The 20,964-nt window shown below is 41.3% G+C and overlaps 1 protein-coding gene across 1 annotated transcript; it reads right to left on the bottom strand.

Moving 5' to 3' along the window:
• Positions 1–4,707: 4,707 nt before the first annotated feature.
• LOC110919665 lies at positions 4,708–6,405 on the bottom strand. The gene has a single exon (XM_022163927.1). The coding sequence runs from the start codon at positions 6,403–6,405 to the stop codon at positions 4,708–4,710; it is 1,698 nt and encodes a 565-aa protein (XP_022019619.1).
• Between the last annotated feature and the right edge of the window lie 14,559 nt (positions 6,406–20,964).

The raw sequence follows: 20,964 nt of genomic DNA, 5'->3' as shown, positions 1-20,964 counted from the left end.
AGAAAACAAAGTTGAGAAAATAATCCACATGTGTTTTTTAGTATATTTTTTTAAATCCTAGTTCAAAAGTTTAAGTTAGTTACATTAATAGTCCTTAAAAAGTAAAAAGACGAAATTACCCTTATGTGCAAGACACATGCAATATTTAACTGAAAAATTTAACCTGGTTAGTGTTAAAGGATGTAAGATTTAATGAGTTTTGCAAACAAAGGACTGTGAGTGTAATTATTGAAGTTAAATGACATCCACTGAAATCCAACAGAAACATAAAGGACGAAAAGTGTAATTTACTCTATAATTTTTTATTTATTTTAATTAGATAGGTATAATTACAAAATTACCCTCATGTGACATGCACATGATCTCATTTAACGTTAAAACAAACTGACTTAAAGTCAAAGGATAAACGATGCAACAATCTGAAACGACAAGTGCAAAACTCGTTAATTTTAAAGATAAAGAACACCACTTGAAATGTGGTATATAGATAAAGGACAAAATTTGCAATTCACTCTAATCATATATCATTATATGTAACATATTGAAGGTAGTACCATACATATAAATAAAATACTAAAGTTACTAAGAACATGTGTAGTGATGAGTGAAATAAGTGCCTCACCCTTGAGCATGAAGCAACACGTGGCTCCTAGTCAGCAAAGGGGCTTGAAATTAAAAAGGGGTGTAATGGTATAATGCCAATGCAATGATTAAATATTTAAAATGAATTAAAAAAAATAAAAATAAAAACTCATCAAAAATGTTCCATTGGCCATTCTCTCTTCCATCCGGCGTGTTTAAGGAAACGTCCAACAAAAAAAACCCATCAAAACGCCTCGGGACGCAGGCGTGAAGAGCGTTTTTTTTATTGGTATTCCCCAATGAATCTACAAATGACTAAATCCTGAAACTCCACCATTATTTTTTTCAATCTGACTCTTTATATCTGCAAATGGTGTGCTTCTTTCTTTTTTTACTTCTAAATCTTCTACCAAAGGTGTGACCGACGCAACGCAAGTTGAGCTTCCAATCATGTTGCTTTGTTATCGATGCTTATTGTGTGATTCAATGAAAAGAGAACACTTAAAGCAGCGGATATACTTACTTGTTTAACAAAAGTTATACCTACCCCATTGTTGTTTAACTCATAAAAGGCACACCAAGTTCCGTTAACATTGTCTTTCACTGCCTCATTTCACATATGACTTATGAGCATATCATGTACGTAAGGTTACTTGCAATTCCAATTGTGGTAGAGTAATAATCTTCTGAACCATTCTTCACTTTTTCTCAGAGACAAAGCAAACCATGTATATCTTCCTAACATAAAAAAGTCCACTAAGAATAAGAAAAATAGCATATCCTTAACAGAAGTAGCATAAAGGCAGTTTTGAGAATCACCAATAACAGGATGATCCATGACCTCAGCCGAGTTACATTCTCACTTCCGACATGGATAGTAAGTGTTGGGTTTTATTTGTTTGTTTTAATAAATGGGCTGTTATAGCCTATGTCTGTTTTTGGGTCAGCCCACTGTGGGTAAGTCTTAGTTTGTTCCGGGTCTTTTGTTATTCAGTTGGGTACCTAGTCTTTGACTATCAGTCGTGTGTCCGGTTCTATCTCCTTATTGTGAGGTTACCGTTGTTTAAGTTCGTTGGAGTCTGTATTGCTATTTAAGAAGCTTTGAAGCATGAATAAAATTATCACTTTCAATTTTGAGTAGTTGATATGATAGCTCAATTTTGAGAATAGAACACAGAAGAAGAGAATTCACCAAATCAAGCATAGGATCTGTTATGATCCTACTCAACTATATAACAGAATGTAACGGTATTACAAACGGTATTACAACTATTACAATTATGCCCCCTACATTACAGATCTATTACAAACAACCCTTATACAACTATGACAATATTACAAAACTAGTCCCTGTACTACTTATTAACTCTTGAACATATCAATACTGCCCTGTTGACATTCATCCTTGACCTCAAGGATCAAGTAATTGAAAATCCGGAAATCTCAGCATGAAATCATCTTTAAACTCCCACGTAGCTTCAGACAAGGGTTTATTTTTCCATTGAATTAAAAATTGAACAGCAGCCTTATTACTCCTCTTAACTACCCTTTTTTCCAGAACTGCAGCAGGATACAATGAAAAACAAGGAGCAGTTGGAAGAGGAATAAGTTTATCTGGTGGACCTGAAGCTAACTTTAACAATGATACATGAAAAGTAGGATGAATATTAGCTTCCGATGGCAGATCCAACTTGTATGCTACAGAGCCAACTTTCTCCAAAATTAGATAAGGCCCAAAGTATTTAGGGGATAATTTGTTTTAAGCATTACCCCTTAAAGAACTATGTACATAATTCTGCAATTTGAGATAGACCCAGCTTCCAACTTCAAAAGACCTTTCACTTCTATGTTTGTTTGCCATTTGAACCATTCTATTTTGAGCTTTAAGTAAAGTGTCCTTGAGTAACTTGATTGTTTCTTCTCTACTCATCATTAAATCATCCACTGCTTCTACCATTGATTCTCTATGCACATAGGGAACATGAATGGGCGGAGGGTAGCCATACAAGGCTTGGAATGGTGTAGTTCTAATTGCAGTATGATAATTGGTATTATACCAAAACTCAGCAAGTGACAACCACTTAGCCCAAGAAGTAGGCCTATGCATTGTCATACACCTCAAATAAATCTCCAAGCATCTATTGACCACTTCAGTTTGACCATCACTTTGAGGATGGTATGCAGTGGATAAGGCTGAATCAATTCCCTGCAATTTTAAAAATTCCTTCCAAAAGTTGCTTAAGAAGATAGTGTCCCTATCTGACACAATAGTGGAAGGCCATCCATGAAGTTTGTAAACATTATCTAAGAAAGCTTGAGCCACATTTGCAGCAGAAAAGGGATGACTTAAGGCCATAAAATGAGAGTACTTTGTAAGCCTATCAACCACCACAAAAATAACTTCTTTACCTTGTGATTTAGGCAACCCTGTAATGAAATCCATGCTGATATCAGACCAGACCGCAGAAGGAATTGGTAATGGTTGTAATAAGCCTGGGCTTGCCACTGTTTCATACTTGGCCTGCTGAAAAATTGAACATGCTCTAATAAACTGCTTAATTTGTTTGACCTGGCATTTCCAATAAAACAGCCCTTTCAATCTTTGATGAGTAGCATGGACACCAGAATGACCCCCTAAAGCTGAAGTATGGCAGAAGTGAATAATTTCTTTCCTTAATTCCACATCCAACCCCACAACCAATTTACTTTTCCTCTTAAGTAACTCATGCTCCCAAACAAAATGATGCACCAATTGCCCTTGTTTTAACTGTTGAATAACTTTCTGAATTACAGGATCTTTCTCCCAACTTTGCTTGATCTTGTTTAACAACAAAGGATCAAAAGATGATACTGCCAATTGAAAAAATGTAGAACTTTCCACTCTTGATAAAGCATCAGCGGTGACATTATCCACCCCTTTTTTATACTGAATTTCATAGGTATACCCCATTAGCTTGGATAACCATGAATGTTGTAAGGGTGTGGTGATTTTTTGTGTCAACAAGTGCTTCAAACTCTTTTGGTCAGTTTTTATGATAAAAGGTTTTGAAATCAGGTAATAGTGCCATTGTTTGATAGCCAATAAGATAGCTAACAATTCTTTCTCATAGACTGACAAGGTCAATTGTCTAGGAGAGAGAGCCTTACTTAAGAAAGCCAAAGGATGATCCTCTTGTAATAAGACAGCCCCAATGCCCTTTGATGATGCATCTGTCTCTACAATGAAGGGTTTATTCAAATCAGGCAAAGCCAATACTGGGGCTTCACATAAAGCCAATTTAAGCTGCTCAAAGGCCTGTTGAGCCAACTCATTCCATTTAAAGGACTCCTTTTTTAGCAACTCAGTTAAAGGCTTTGCAATCACAGCAAAAGACCTGATAAATTTCCTATAATACCCTGCTAGTCCAAGAAATCCTCTCAACTGTTTAACTGTGGTAGGAACAGGCCAGCTAACCACAGCTTCAATTTTTGAAGGATCAGTACCTACTCCATCTCTAGTGATGATATGACCCAAATACTCAACCTGTTGACCAACAAAACAACACTTTGACTTCTTAGCAAACAATTGCTTTTGCCTGAAAACTTCCAATACTGCCTGAAGATGACTGATATGCTGATTCAAATCTGAACTGTAGATCAGAATATCATCAAAAAATACTAACACAAACTTCCTCAAAAACTTCTTAAAAGTCTGATTCATCAGTGATTGAAAAGTAGCAGGTGCATTGGTTAGCCCAAAGGGCATGACCAAAAACTCAAATAGGCCCTGATGGGTCCTAAAAGCAGTTTTATAAATGTGATTTGGATGCATCCTGACCTGGTGATAACCAGACCTCAAGTCCAACTTGGAAAACACAGTTGCCCCTTGTAATTCTTCAAGCAACTCATCAATTAAAGGGATTGGAAAACTGTTCTTGATTGTAGCTTCATTCAGTTGTCTGTAGTCTACACACATCCTCCAACTGCCATCCTTTTTCTTGACCAACACTACTGGTGCAGCAAAAGAACTATGACTATTCCTTATCACACCAGTTTCCAACATTTCATTTGTCATTTTTTCAATGACATCTTTTTGAAGAGTCTGATATCTGTAAGATTTCAAATTAATGATCTTATTCTCATCTTTCAAAAGAATTGTATGGTACAATCCCTAGTTGGAGGTAATGATTTAGGCTCTTGAAAAACATCCTCAAATTGCTTTAGCAACTTAGCAATCCTAGGGTCAACAATTACATTAGACACCTGAGAACTATGCACAGATTGGCCTTCAACAGTTAACAACTGGAGGCTGAACATTTGAGATTCAATCAATTGATCAGGATGGCCCAACATTTGATCCATTTTCTCTACAGAACATAGACTCACTCCACTATTGGTTATCCCTTTCAAGACCTGTTTAATACCATTAAACTGGAATTCCATGCCTAAGTTTTTAAAATTCCACACAATATCTCCCAATGCTGATAACCATTGTATGCCTAAGACCATGTCATAGCTTTCCAAAGGAATCAAATACATGTCAGCTTCAAACCAACTACCCTGCATCATCCACTTAAATTTCTTACAGATTTGCCCACAACAGATGGGGTGACCATTAGCTACTGTTACCCTCATAGAAGGTACTGCACAGGTGCTGCCCTGCAACTTTATGGATAATCTCTCATTAATGAAGTTATGTGTTGACCCAGAATCTATCAAGATGTGCAGTTTCCTAGTGCCAATGTAACCTATGACCCTCATAGTGGAATAAGAAGGGATTCCACTGATAGCATGAATTGAAATATGAGGTCGTATAACACTTTCTAACTGCTGTCGTTCAACATCTACTATTTCCACTTGTTCCTCATCCCCTTCACAGTTATCATCATCTAAAATTTCAATAACAAATAACTGCCTATTTTTACACTTGTGAGTAGCAGAGTATTTTTCAGGGCAAAAGAAACACTCTCCCCTAGCCCTTTTTTCATCTGCTTCTTTAGTGGATAACCTTCTAACAGTTTTTAATGACTTATTTGGAGGAGTAGGCAGTGTAGCACTTACAGTGGAATTTCTTGGTGTAAAACTGCTTGTATTAGCAGAATGACTACTTAAAGAAGACCCAACCTTCTTGGTTCCAAACAAAGTTGTATGAACATTATCCTGCTGTTTTGCCATAGCATATGCCTCCCTTAAGGTTCTTGGTCTAAAAACCTTAACTAAACACCTTATCTCTGGTTTTAAACCTCCCACAAACAAGCTAGCCGTATATTCTTTAGATAATACCACTTTTGTCATCAAATTGTCAAAAGCATTACAGTAATCACTTAATGAACCCGTTTGCTGCAAATTTTTGATCTCTTCCATTGCATCTTCCCACAAATTATCAGAGAATCTTGCTGTAATAGATCTAACATAATCAGCCCAAGGAATCGCTTCTATTGGCCTATCTTGACTTGCAACGAACCCTTGATGCCATCTTAAAGCCAATCCTTCCAAATTCACTATTGCAAATTGTACCTTTGATTGTTCCGGGGTCTTATCTACCAGAAAAAAGTGATTACATTTGTATATCCATCCATCGACATCTTCACCATTAAACTTTGGAAAATCCAAACGGCCCAATCTTGCTAATCGAGGTTCTTGAACTGAATTTTGAATGGTTCTACCTTGGAATTCATCCAATTGGTTCTTCAAGTTTTCAAACATTGATTGCAATTGTAGATTCAATTGAGCTATTGCAGCTTGATTATCTTCATGAATTGCCTGTGAATTTTGAATCCACTGCCCATGCTCTTTTAGGGTTTTCTCAAATCTCTCCATTTCTTGTTGACGAGTGTTTGTCATTGCTACTAATCAAAATATTGAAATCGGAACAATCGATTTCAATGAATCAGAAATGAACGGATGAAATTGAAGGCGAATTAATCGAATCAATGATTAATCCACAGGAATTGAACGAAGCGGAAAATCGATAATGGAATCAATGGAAATTGCAGCTGGTCACCGGAGCTCAGATCGGACAGAGCTCTGATACCAATGATAGCTCAATTTTGAGAATAGAACACAGAAGAAGAGAATTCACCAAATCAAGCATAGGATCTGTTATGATCCTACTCAACTATATAACAGAATGTAACGGTATTACAAACGGTATTACAACTATTACAATTATGCCCCCTACATTACAGATCTATTACAAACAACCCTTATACAACTATGACAATATTACAAAACTAGTCCATGTACTACTTATTAACTCTTGAACATATCATGATATCCTTGAATCCTTGAATCCTTCAAGTGGTATCAGAGCACAACTTGGGTGCTCAATTTGTGAGAGAATAGTGAGGTCAATGGCAGAAGAAAACCCCGTTTTTCAAACCCCTAATGTTCCTCGATTCGACGGAGACTATGATCATTGGAGCTTAGTTATGGAGACGCTGCTCCGATCGAAGGAATATTGGGTGGTAATCGAACAAGGGTTCAAGGAACCCAACGCAGGGGAGCAATTGACGCCCACTCAGAGGACAAATTTGGATGTGATGAGGCTGAAGGATCTGAAAACAAGAAATTATTTGTTTCAATCGATTGATAAGCAAATAATCAAGACGATTACTCAGAAAGAATCGGCAAAAGCAATCTAGGATGCCATGAAATTGAAGTATCACGGCAATGCTAGGGTCAAGAGAGCCCAATTGCAGCGGCTCAGGCGTGAGTTTGAAACCCTAGAAATGAAGGAAGGGGAAGGCGTGACAGAATATTTCAATCGAGTGATGATCGTGGCAAATAATATGAGGAATTGCGGAGAGGACATGCCGGATGTGAAGATAGTCGAGAAAATCCTCCGATCGTTGACAATCAGCTTCAATTTTGTAGTCTGTTCCGTTGAAGAATCCAAGGATACTGATAAATTATCAGTTGATGAACTTCAAAGTTCTCTGTTGGTTCACGAGCAGAAGTTAATAGGTAAAGTGCCTGAAGAACAAGTTTTAAAGGTGGAAACTGATTCAAGCAACGGACGTGGCAGAGGACGAGGAGGCTTTAATAGAGGTAGAGGACGAGGCCGGGCCCGTTCTCAGTTCGACAAATCCCTGGTGGAATGTTACAAATGTCATCAAAAGGGACATTTCCAATATGAATGTCCCAGTGGAGAAAAAGCAGTTAACTATGCAGAATATGAGGAGAATGAAGAACTCCTTCTGATGGCTTCAGTTGACATCAAAAAGTATGAGAAAGAAAGCTTGTTGCTGATGACATCGGTGGAATTTGGAAGGCCAAAAAGAGAGCATATATGGTTCCTGGATTCAGCTTGCTCTAATCATATGTCAGGGAGACGAGAATGGTTCATTCACCTGGATGAGAGCTACAATCACACAGTACGACTTGGCAATGATCTAAGATTGGAAGTGAAGGGCATGGGTGACATTCGACTCACACTGTGGAAGGGATCACACAGGTTATTACAAATGTATACTATGTGCCTCAATTAACTTCTAATCTCATTAGTATAGGTCAAGTGCAAGACAAGGCATTAGCCTTTGTCATTCAAGGGGGGTATATGCAAAGTCATTCACCCAACAAGGGGACTGATAATCACCTCAAAAATGTCAAAGAATCAAATGTTTCCAGTGGTTGGTGAAATAAGTCTGCCTTCAACTAATAAATGCTTTCAAGTGAGTGAAGATCAGCAAACTCAGATCTGGCACAAAAGGTTTGGCCACATGAACCATAAGGCAATAAGAACAATGCAATATAGGAAGATGGTAAATGGACTACCTACAGTTGTGGAGAAATACGAAGTATGTGAGACATGTGCAGTTGGTAAGCAACAAAGGTTAGCAATACCAAAGAAGAGTGATTGGAGTGCTACTTACCGATTACAACTGGTTCTTACAGACCCGTGTGGGCCAATCAGTCCAGCCTCTCAAAGTGGCAAACGGTATGTGCTTGTTTTTATTGATGATTATACACGAAAGACTTGGTGTTATTTGTAACACCCCGTGTTTTCCAAAAGTCAAAGTCAAAGTCAAGTGTTGACTGTTATTGGAATTAAAGATTAATAAAGAATAATTTCATTTTAGTTTCATTTTTGATTTTCGTATTATTTGGAGTAAGTGTTGTATAATCAAACTAATCGACCGATAATCGCACTGTGAATCAACGACCGACTGTGAATGATAGGAAGTAACAACGCAATAAAGCTAGTCAATCAATAATCAAGCTAATAAGATCAATCATCGAACTCAAGTGTGGGGATTTTAATGCTTTTATACGTGTGTGTGTGCCTTATGTGTTACTCGTGCATGTTTACTTTTATGTTAAAGTGTGTGGTGAATCAATCAAATCAATCAAGACTCAAAGGTGAATCAAACTCAATGGAAATCGAACTCGAAATGGTTGTAAGGATGCTTGTATGTTAGATATAGTAGTTAGGACTAAAAGTAATTTGATTAGGAAATTCTATCATCCTCAAATCATCGTTCATCGAACTCGAAATATCACAAATCGTCGCGAAACACTCAAAACCAGGCAAGCCGATCGAACAGGGCAACCTGATCGAACAGGCTAGCCGATCGAACAGGCTGTTCGATCGGACAGCTGCTCGATCAGGGATGCTGTTCGATCAGCTGACCCTTTCCTTTTTTTGGAAGCCTATAAATAGGGCTGTCCTTGTCAAGCTTTCCACTTTTGGAAAAGCTCTGACCGACCAGCCTCTTCTTCTCACTAAATCTCAGATTTCTCTCAAACCGGTAAGTATTTCGCTCTAATCTTTGTACGTTTTTGTTCATTAATTGATTCTCCACCTTTCTATCTTTCAAAATCTGAATTTCATCCATGAAATCACCAAGATCTAGGTGTTCTTGAGTGATGTCATCATGGTGTTCTTGGTGTTCATCAAGAACTTCATGTTTTTGACTTCATTCAACCATGAGCAAGCTAGATCTAACCGATTTCCACATGAATAACCTAAAATCTTCCAAAGATCTTAACATTTCACGGTAGAAAAGGATTGAAAGACGGGTTTTTCATCTATCTTTCAACTCTTTTACACTCAAAAAGGTGAAAACGGGACTTGAACCGATTTACAAATCAATCTAAACAAACACATGGTTCAAGATTCGGGTTCTACCGAGAGATATACCGATTCCGGGTTAAACGTTAAACTTGGGTTCCAAACCGTCTCTGACCGAATTTGGGTGATTCCTGCTCGAGTCAGTAGGCTAAGTGGGAACTTCAGCTTGGTGGTTCAACTCGTAGTCAAAATATCTCTAAAACATCAACAATTCACGGGAAGAAACAAGTGTTAAGTGATAGGTTAACCAAATCGAGAAGCTGGCCGAACGGCTAGGCTGTTCGATCGAACAGCCCAACCGAACGACTATGCCAGCCGATCGGTTAGGCTAACCGATCGACTAGCACTTAGACCCACCAACTCACCAAGAGTGTAGTATTGACGAGGTACTGTTCGATCGACTACGCCACTCGATTGTAATCATTACTGCTCGGATCATGAGATACTATACTTTAAAACACTCAACCTTTTCGAAACATTGGAATGTCACCCGATCGAGCATGCCAGCCGATCGAGTGACATATTTGAAAACGATACAATGCTAACCGATCGGTTGGGCTAACCGATCGAACAGCTGTTCGATCGACCAACTTGAAAGGTAGTACAAACCATCATACACAAACACATCCTTCACATTAAAGGAAGAAACAATCCACTTGAAGGAACCAGCCGATCGAGCCAGCCAGCCGATCGAATGGATGTTCGAACGGACTTTCAAACCAATCGAACAGCCCACTCGATCGAACTGCTGTCCGATCGAATGGCCTACTCGATCCAAGTACATTGTTTACTTTTTCCGCGTTACTCATCGTTGTGTTATCGAACTATTCAGGCTAACCTATTCTCAGTGCTCCCTTTAATCCACAACCAACCACTGTGAGTATACTCGATCCCTTTTTGCTTTCAGCACTTTTGGGTGTTACATACGTTCACTATCAAATTCACAAACAACTATTTGAACGCTGACCTACTTGCATGTATTACTTGTCTAAATGATTGCTGTTTATTATGTTTACACGTGGAGTGCTATCTACCTGCTTTAGCAACGTAGTACTATTGTTTGGACTCAGCACCCGTTCACACGGGGGTTGCTAAGGACAATTTCTTGCATGGATTACGGTGGTAATCATGTATTGCGAACTGTCTCGGACAGTCAACCCGAAGTCGTTGGTATCGATGGTCCCATGTTGATAATTTACATGCATCGTTTGCCCTTGTGTACGTGCTTGGTTATGCGTAAACTATTCGAACTCTATATGCTATATCAAACTTGTGTACTCACCTTTACATTATATGTATTGACTTTTATTTTAACGTATGTGGCAGGTGTTTAAGCTACTAGCGTACTAGGGAAGCGAGGCAATAATAAGCTTCTAGGAGCCGTTGACCTTAGGACAGTGTCCACGTACCTGCTCCAGGGCCATAATTATCTGTAGATCTTGTACTGGCACCTGTAGTCAGTAAGATTTACGGATAGCCGTCTAGAGGTCTTAAAACAATATTTACTTTCGGTCTGTAATAATTAAGAATTTGAGTTGTCGGAACAGTTCCCATATTGTTTGGTTGATTTCTATGATAACTTGTTATTATTTAGGACACGGTATGGGACGTGTTATATAACTGAATTGTATGATAGTTGTTGTGGAAACTTCTGAACAATCTGTTTCGCTCAGTGCCGCGCCCCGATGATTCCGCCATCGGTTGGGGTGTGACAGATTGGTATCAGAGCCATAACTATAGGGAATTAGGCTAGACACGATCTAGTCCGGATCGCTGTCTTAGAGACCTAGACTATAGTTAGGAACCAAGAGACCAAGTTTATGTGCTTATTCTATGTTGCTTCCTTCTATTCTATCATTACATCCGAACTCCGAGCCAAATTTTGTAGTTTGGACGGGATTAGGAGTGAAACCCGCAAATTCCTGCCTAAAATTACAAATTTTTGTCGATTATTTTGTGCGATTTTCTAACAAAACGGGGGAGAGTTATACCAAATTCGGGGCTGAAACCCATAAATTGATGAAAACTTCCTCTAGATTTTCTTAAAACAAGGAAGAAATTGCTGAGCTAGGGGTGAAACTCTAAACCTTGGCAGTTATTCCAACTTTAATTTTATCTCGCCAAGGCAATTGACGGACTCCAACGACCTGAACTCACGAGTATGACCTAGAATGCGCATGCATAATGCCCAAGAATCGAGGCAGGAACATGTCCCCTAGAGTCGAAAGTGACGACAAGTTAACTGTGAATAGTTAAATTGCCATGGTTAGTCAAAGTCTAGTAGCCGCAGACAATCCATTTTCCGATTTTGAGTGTTGTTTTGTTGATTTTATATGATTTACCTGTTTACGTGTTTTAAGATTCGTTGATTACTCCATTTGTTATCAGTCTACGTGACTTTGTTGCTATTCTATCTCGATTCAAATCTCTGTTGACGTGATCTAAACGAAACCAGTGTGCTATGCTACGCTATACGACTAAAATAGACGACACAATGTGATGCTATCCGATACGCAAAACGAACGACACTCGACTTGTGGTTATAGGTTTCTGTTTTCTGACCGCCTCTGTGATAAAAATTGCGTACGTATTTAGGAAATTAAGTGCTCTATTTGCCTAATTGCTTCTTTGCTTTAATTGCTTCTGTGCTTATGTGCCTCTATGATTATGTGCTTATGTGATTATATGTGTTACGTGACGAGAGATGCGACGTGATTCTAAGCTTTAGAGATCTAAGAACGTGTAAGACTCGAATTCGTTGTGTTGAGCCTGTGACAATGTCTATTGCAGACCATGTCGTCATCTGGACAACCTAGATCACGCTCACGTCTTACCCGCCAGGAGAAAAGGGATCGACGTCTGGCTGCTATCATCTCTAAGACCCTGGCAAAAGCCGTCAGTGATGTGTTCGAGAACGCAAGCAAGTCATCTGAGGAATCCCGAACCCTCACGCCCAAAGATCCCAACAAAGCTACTTTTAGCTTCAAACAATTCAAGGCATGTGGGCCGAAAGAGTTTACCGGTGAAGATGGCCCTACGGCTCTGTTTCATTGGTTTGACTCGGTAGAAGTCACCCTTCGTCAAAGCGGATGCCCAGATCACCTCCGTACTCTCAATGCTACCGGTGTCTTCCAGTCGCGAGCTTTGGACTGGTGGACCGCAGAAAGGAACAAGCGCGGGAACGACGCTGCATACGAGCTGACGTGGAAGGAATTGAAAGCGATCATGATGGACGAGTTCTGTCCTCCCCACGAACGCCAAAAGTTGGAGGATGAGTTCTGGGGTATCAAGCAAAAGGAGGGAGACAATGCTGGTCTCACTGCCCGTTTCAAGCAATTGAGTATCATATGTCCCGACCAGGTCAAGACTTCTGACATGACCATCAAGAAATACATCCGTGCTCTTCCGGATTGTGTCGCAGATTTCGTTCACGCCTCCAAGCCCGCAACGATCGAGGAAACCTACCTACTCGCCGCTGAAATTAACGACAAGCGGGTGAAGGCTGGTTTCTGGGATAAGCAAGTCAAGCCCCTGCATCAAGTCACCGCAGCATCAACCGATAACACCACTGCCCAAGCCTCCAAGTCTTCGAGAAGAAGAAAGAAGAACAAAAGTTGTGCTGCCGCAACCACTGCTGCTCCCATTCAGTCTGTGCCAGCACAACAACAGCAACCACAGCGTTCAGCGCCAGTGATCAATGCGCCGCCAGCGAAGCGTGCGTACACCGGCCCCCACCCACTCTGTGCTACATGTTCCTATCATCACCCGGTGGGTGTGGCCTGCCGATTCTGTGCCCACTGCAACGTTTACGGGCATTTCACTGCGAGTTGCCGCTATGGTCCCCGTCAAGCTCAAGCTCAAGCCGCTGTCAACCAGGCTCTACTCCCTGCTCCTCAAGCTCCTCAAGCTGCACAGGCCCCGGCAAACAATGTTCGGACCTGCTTTGCATGTGGTGACCCTAACCACTTCGCAAACCGGTGCCCGAACAGGGTAGTGAAACAAGAAGCTCAACAACCCCAGCAACAACAACAACAGCCTCAACAGCAAGCAGCTCACGCCAGAACCTTCAACATCAATGCACGTCAGGCTCAAGCTGACAACAACGTGGTCAATGGTACGTTCCTTGTGAATGGTATATATGCATCATGTTTGTTTGATACTGGAGCCGATAACTGCTTTGTGTCATTTGAATTTGAGAAGCTTCTTAGACGTAAGCGCTCTTATCTTTCGACGCCCTTCGAAGTAGAAGTCGCTACCGGAAGAACCATTGCTGTCAATTCCGTGCTCCGTGATTGTACTCTCAAGCTCAACAATCATATATTTCCGATTAATCTCATCCCAATGCAACTCGGAAGTTTCGATGTCATAGTAGGCATGGACTTTCTTCGTGAAAACCATGCTGAAGTTGTGTGTGCCGATAAGATGATTCGATTTGTGTTAGCTAGTGGTGATATTCTATGTGTGTACGGTGAAACTACTGCGAAAGATCTCAAGCTCATGACCTGTCTTCAAGCTCGCAAATATCTCCGCAAGGAATATCGAGCCTTCTTGGCCAACATTGTTGTAGCTGAGACGGACAAGAAAAAGAAAGTTGAAGTCAAGGATGTCCCCGTTGTCCGAGAATTTCCTCAGGTATTCCCTGATGATCTTCCTGGATTACCTCCAAGCCGTGATATCGACTTTCGAATCGACCTTATTCCAGGAGCCAACCCAGTAGCCAAGGCTCCGTATCGACTCGCTCCATCTGAGATGCGAGAACTCTCAAACCAACTCCAAGAGTTACTTGAAAAAGGCTTCATTCGCCCGAGCACTTCTCCATGGGGCGCGCCAGTCCTTTTCGTCAAAAAGAAGGACGGGTCGTTCCGAATGTGCATCGATTACCGGGAATTGAACAAGCTGACCATCAAGAACCGATACCCTTTACCAAGAATCGATGATCTGTTCGACCAATTACAAGGTGCTCAGTGTTTCTCCAAGATTGATCTACGTTCAGGCTACCATCAGTTGCGGATTCAAGAGGAAGATATACCCAAAACCGCTTTTCGAACCCGATACGGCCACTACGAATTTGTTGTCATGCCTTTTGGTTTGACCAACGCACCCGCGGTCTTTATGGATCTGATGAATCGCGTGTGTAAACCGTTCTTAGACCGTTTCGTCATTGTATTTATCGACGATGTCCTGATCTATTCCAGATCGAGGGCCGAACATGCGCAGCATTTGCGATTGGTTCTCGAGTTGCTTCAGGGAAACCAACTCTACGCCAAATTCTCCAAGTGTGAGTTCTGGTTGGAGGAGGTTCAATTTCTGGGTCATATTGTGAATAGTCGGGGTATACACGTTGATCCTGCAAAGATTGAAGCAGTCAAGGGATGGGTTACGCCAAAGAATCCGTCAGAAGTTCGCTCTTTTCTCGGATTAGCTGGTTACTACCGGCGATTCATCGAAGGATTCTCAAGGATTGCTGTACCGCTTACCTCCCTTACTCATAAAGACAAGCCTTTTGTGTGGGGAACCGCGCAGGAGACTGCTTTCCAAACCCTCAAACACATGCTGTGCCATGCACCAATTCTTACACTGCCGGACGGAAGCGATGACTTCATTGTCTATTGTGATGCTTCAAACCTTGGACTTGGCTGTGTTCTCATGCAACGAGACAAGGTTATAGCTTACGCATCTCGACAGCTCAAAATCCACGAGAAGAACTATACAACCCATGACCTCGAGCTAGGCGCAGTTGTCTTTGCCTTAAAGATTTGGCGACACTACCTGTATGGTACAAAGTGTACGATCTTCACCGATCACAAGAGCTTACAACATATCTTTAACCAGAGAGAACTCAATATGCGTCAACGCCGATGGGTAGAACTTCTCAACGATTACGACTGTGAGATCCGTTATCACCCAGGCAAGGCGAATGTAGTTGCAGACGCTCTCAGCAGAAAGAATTACGTGATAGGTGTTCGAAACATCCAGGCTCGGTATAACCTCGAAGCTCTCATCCGTGAAGCACAACACGCTTGCTTTAACGAGCGTACGTTGAAGAAAGAACGAATCTATCACGATGGAACTCAGCTCGTGAGCAAAGCCAACGGGATATTTTATTATCTGGACCGAATCTGGGTTCCGAGGAGGACAGATTTGCGAAAGATCATCATGAACGAAGCCCACAGATCCCGATACTCCATTCATCCCGGTGCGGACAAAATGTACCAGGACCTTCGCTACAAGTACTGGTGGCCTGGGATGAAAAGGGATATTGCTCTTTATGTTGGTAGCTGTTTAACTTGTGCAAGAGTCAAGGCTGAACACCAAAGACCTTCAGGCTTACTCGAACAACCGCCGATACCCGTATGGAAGTGGGAAAGCATAGCTATGGATTTCATAACTAAGCTTCCGACCACGCCGTCAGGTCACGACAGTATTTGGGTTATAGTCGACCGTCTAACCAAATCAGCCCACTTTTTGCCAATACGAGAAGACTACAAGGTGGCCAAGCTAGCCCAAATCTACACCGACGAGATCATTAAGAATCATGGTACGCCTCGAGACATCATTTCGGATCGCGATGCTCGGTTTGCATCGAGATTGTGGGAAACTTTTCAAGCAGCTCTTGGTACGACGCTGAATTTGAGTACCGCATTCCACCCGCAAACCGACGGGCAGACTGAAAGAACGATTCGTACTATTGAAGACATGCTCCGTGCGTGTGTTATCGATTTTGGTGGTAGTTGGAGCAAACACCTACCGTTGGTCGAATTTTCGTACAATAATAGCTATCACTCCAGCATCGAAATGGCACCTTTCGAAGCCTTATATGGTAGGAGATGTCGCTCGCCTATTGTATGGCACGAGGTCGGTCATTCACAATTGACCGGGCCCGAGATTCTGCAAGAAACGACTGACAAGATCCACCAGATAAGGGAAAATTTGGTGAAGGCACGGGACAGACAAAAGATGTACGCCGATAAACGACGCAGGCCCCGCGAATTTGCAGTTGGCGACTACGTGCTCCTAAAGGTATCACCTTGGAAGGGAGTAGTCCGATTCGGCAAAAGAGGGAAACTTGCGCCTCGATTTGTTGGACCTTTTAAGATACTGGAAAGGATCGGTAAAGTTGCCTACAAACTCGAATTACCGGAAGAACTCAGCAATGTCCACCCGACTTTCCATATTTCAAACCTTCGAAAATGCATAGCCGACCACGACGCAATAATACCACTCGACGATCTTCAGGTCAATGAGACGCTACACTTCGTGGAAAAGCCTGTCGAAATCATGGACCGACAGACCAAGCAACTCAGACGCTCTCGCATTCCTATTGTAAAAGTACGATGGGAAGGCAAACGAGGCGCGGAGTTCACTTGGGAACTCGAAAGTGACATGAAGGCCAAGTACCCGCAGTTATTCAGATAGATCTGAAGCATCAAATCGGTAAAATCACACGGCGATGTACGGTTCTCGGCCTAATTTCGGGACGAAATTCCCTAAAGGAGGGGAGACTGTAACACCCCGTGTTTTCCAAAAGTCAAAGTCAAAGTCAAGTGTTGACTGTTATTGGAATTAAAGATTAATAAAGAATAATTTCATTTTAGTTTCATTTTTGATTTTCGTATTATTTGGAGTAAGTGTTGTATAATCAAACTAATCGACCGATAATCGCACTGTGAATCAACGACCGACTGTGAATGATAGGAAGTAACAACGCAATAAAGCTAGTCAATCAATAATCAAGCTAATAAGATCAATCATCGAACTCAAGTGTGGGGATTTTAATGCTTTTATACGTGTGTGTGTGCCTTATGTGTTACTCGTGCATGTTTACTTTTATGTTAAAGTGTGTGGTGAATCAATCAAATCAATCAAGACTCAAAGGTGAATCAAACTCAATGGAAATCGAACTCGAAATGGTTGTAAGGATGCTTGTATGTTAGATATAGTAGTTAGGACTAAAAGTAATTTGATTAGGAAATTCTATCATCCTCAAATCATCGTTCATCGAACTCGAAATATCACAAATCGTCGCGAAACACTCAAAACCAGGCAAGCCGATCGAACAGGGCAACCTGATCGAACAGGCTAGCCGATCGAACAGGCTGTTCGATCGGACAGCTGCTCGATCAGGGATGCTGTTCGATCAGCTGACCCTTTCCTTTTTTTGGAAGCCTATAAATAGGGCTGTCCTTGTCAAGCTTTCCACTTTTGGAAAAGCTCTGACCGACCAGCCTCTTCTTCTCACTAAATCTCAGATTTCTCTCAAACTGGTAAGTATTTCGCTCTAATCTTTGTACGTTTTTGTTCATTAATTGATTCTCCACCTTTCTATCTTTCAAAATCTGAATTTCATCCATGAAATCACCAAGATCTAGGTGTTCTTGAGTGATGTCATCATGGTGTTCTTGGTGTTCATCAAGAACTTCATGTTTTTGACTTCATTCAACCATGAGCAAGCTAGATCTAACCGATTTCCACATGAATAACCTAAAATCTTCCAAAGATCTTAACATTTCACGGTAGAAAAGGATTGAAAGACGGGTTTTTCATCTATCTTTCAACTCTTTTACACTCAAAAAGGTGAAAACGGGACTTGAACCGATTTACAAATCAATCTAAACAAACACATGGTTCAAGATTCGGGTTCTACCGAGAGATATACCGATTCCGGGTTAAACGTTAAACTTGGGTTCCAAACCGTCTCTGACCGAATTTGGGTGATTCCTGCTCGAGTCAGTAGGCTAAGTGGGAACTTCAGCTTGGTGGTTCAACTCGTAGTCAAAATATCTCTAAAACATCAACAATTCACGGGAAGAAACAAGTGTTAAGTGATAGGTTAACCAAATCGAGAAGCTGGCCGAACGGCTAGGCTGTTCGATCGAACAGCCCAACCGAACGACTATGCCAGCCGATCGGTTAGGCTAACCGATCGACTAGCACTTAGACCCACCAACTCACCAAGAGTGTAGTATTGACGAGGTACTGTTCGATCGACTACGCCACTCGATTGTAATCATTACTGCTCGGATCATGAGATACTATACTTTAAAACACTCAACCTTTTCGAAACACTGGAATGTCACCCGATCGAGCATGCCAGCCGATCGAGTGACATATTTGAAAACGATACAATGCTAACCGATCGGTTGGGCTAACCGATCGAACAGCTGTTCGATCGACCAACTTGAAAGGTAGTACAAACCATCATACACAAACACATCCTTCACATTAAAGGAAGAAACAATCCACTTGAAGGAACCAGCCGATCGAGCCAGCCAGCCGATCGAATGGATGTTCGAACGGACTTTCAAACCAATCGAACAGCCCACTCGATCGAACTGCTGTCCGATCGAATGGCCTACTCGATCCAAGTACATTGTTTACTTTTTCCGCGTTACTCATCGTTGTGTTATCGAACTATTCAGGCTAACCTATTCTCAGTGCTCCCTTCAATCCACAACCAACCACTGTGAGTATACTCGATCCCTTTTTGCTTTCAGCACTTTTGGGTGTTACATACGTTCACTATCAAATTCACAAACAACTATTTGAACGCTGACCTACTTGCATGTATTACTTGTCTAAATGATTGCTGTTTATTATGTTTACACGTGGAGTGCTATCTACCTGCTTTAGCAACGTAGTACTATTGTTTGGACTCAGCACCCGTTCACACGGGGGTTGCTAAGGACAATTTCTTGCATGGATTACGGTGGTAATCATGTATTGCGAACTGTCTCGGACAGTCAACCCGAAGTCGTTGGTATCGATGGTCCCATGTTGATAATTTACATGCATCGTTTGCCCTTGTGTACGTGCTTGGTTATGCGTAAACTATTCGAACTCTATATGCTATATCAAACTTGTGTACTCACCTTTACATTATATGTATTGACTTTTATTTTAACGTATGTGGCAGGTGTTTAAGCTACTAGCGTACTAGGGAAGCGAGGCAATAATAAGCTTCTAGGAGCCGTTGACCTTAGGACAGTGTCCACGTACCTGCTCCAGGGCCATAATTATCTGTAGATCTTGTACTGGCACCTGTAGTCAGTAAGATTTACGGATAGCCGTCTAGAGGTCTTAAAACAATATTTACTTTCGGTCTGTAATAATTAAGAATTTGAGTTGTCGGAACAGTTCCCATATTGTTTGGTTGATTTCTATGATAACTTGTTATTATTTAGGACACGGTATGGGACGTGTTATATAACTGAATTGTATGATAGTTGTTGTGGAAACTTCTGAACAATCTGTTTCGCTCAGTGCCGCACCCCGATGATTCCGCCATCGGTTGGGGTGTGACATTATTTCTTGTCTCACAAAGGAGAAACCTTTAATGTGTTTAAAAGTTTCAAGAATTTGGTAGAAAATGAATTTGGTAGAAAATGAAACTGGAATGAAAATTAAATGCCTAAGAAGTGACAGGGGAGGGGAATTCACTTCACATGCATTTAAGGCATTTTGTGAGTCACACGGTATCAAGAGACAACTGACAGCAGCCTATACTCCTCAACAAAACGGAGTGGCTGAACGTCGAAATCGAACCATTATGAATACGGTTCGATGTCTCTTGACGGAGACATCAATGCCCAAGTATTTTTGGCCAGAAGCTGTTAGGTGGGCTTGTCATATTTTGAATAGATGCATCAGTAGAAGCTTAGATGATAAAGTCCCAGAGGAGATGTGGACTGGTGTTAAGCCTACTGTAGAGCATTTTAGGATTTTTGGTTGTGTGGTGTATGCTCATATACTTGCACAACTAAGAACCAAGCTTGATCCTCGGAGCCATAAGTGTGTCTTTCTCGGGGTCAGTCAGGAATCCAAGGCATACCGTCTATATGACCCTATTGATAAAAGGGTTGTTATTAGTCGTGATGTGGTGTTTGATGAAGGAAGAAAATGGGAATGGGGAGCCAACGAAGATAACGGTGGAGAATTAATTGTTGAAGAAGAAGAAGTCAGTGTAATGGCGAATGAAACACCTGGTGAAGCTGAAGATTCATCATTAAGTCACTCTCCCAACAGTTCAAACCAGTCAGCTTCATCAGATGCACAAGTTGAAGGTATGATTTCCCCTGATGCAATAAATGCAGCTGATAATGCAGGAACTTCAACTAAACCTGCTGGTGACCAGCCCAATGATCAGCCTGCACAAGCTGATGTAGCAGAGCCTTCTACCCGGAATAGAAAGCGACCCGTTTGGATGGAAGATTATTATTCTGAGTTTGACGACGAGCTAGGCTTTGCTTTATACAGCTCTCTTGAGGATCCTCTAACTTATGAAGAGGCTTGCAAAGAGGAGAAATGGATTAAGGCGATGAAGAATGAAATTG

The sequence above is a fragment of the Helianthus annuus genome, chromosome 16 (assembly GCF_002127325.2).
Source record: "Helianthus annuus cultivar XRQ/B chromosome 16, HanXRQr2.0-SUNRISE, whole genome shotgun sequence".
Taxonomy (NCBI): domain Eukaryota; kingdom Viridiplantae; phylum Streptophyta; class Magnoliopsida; order Asterales; family Asteraceae; genus Helianthus; species Helianthus annuus.
Note: the sequence above shows the minus strand (reverse complement) of the source record. Positions and strands in the feature narration are given on the sequence as shown.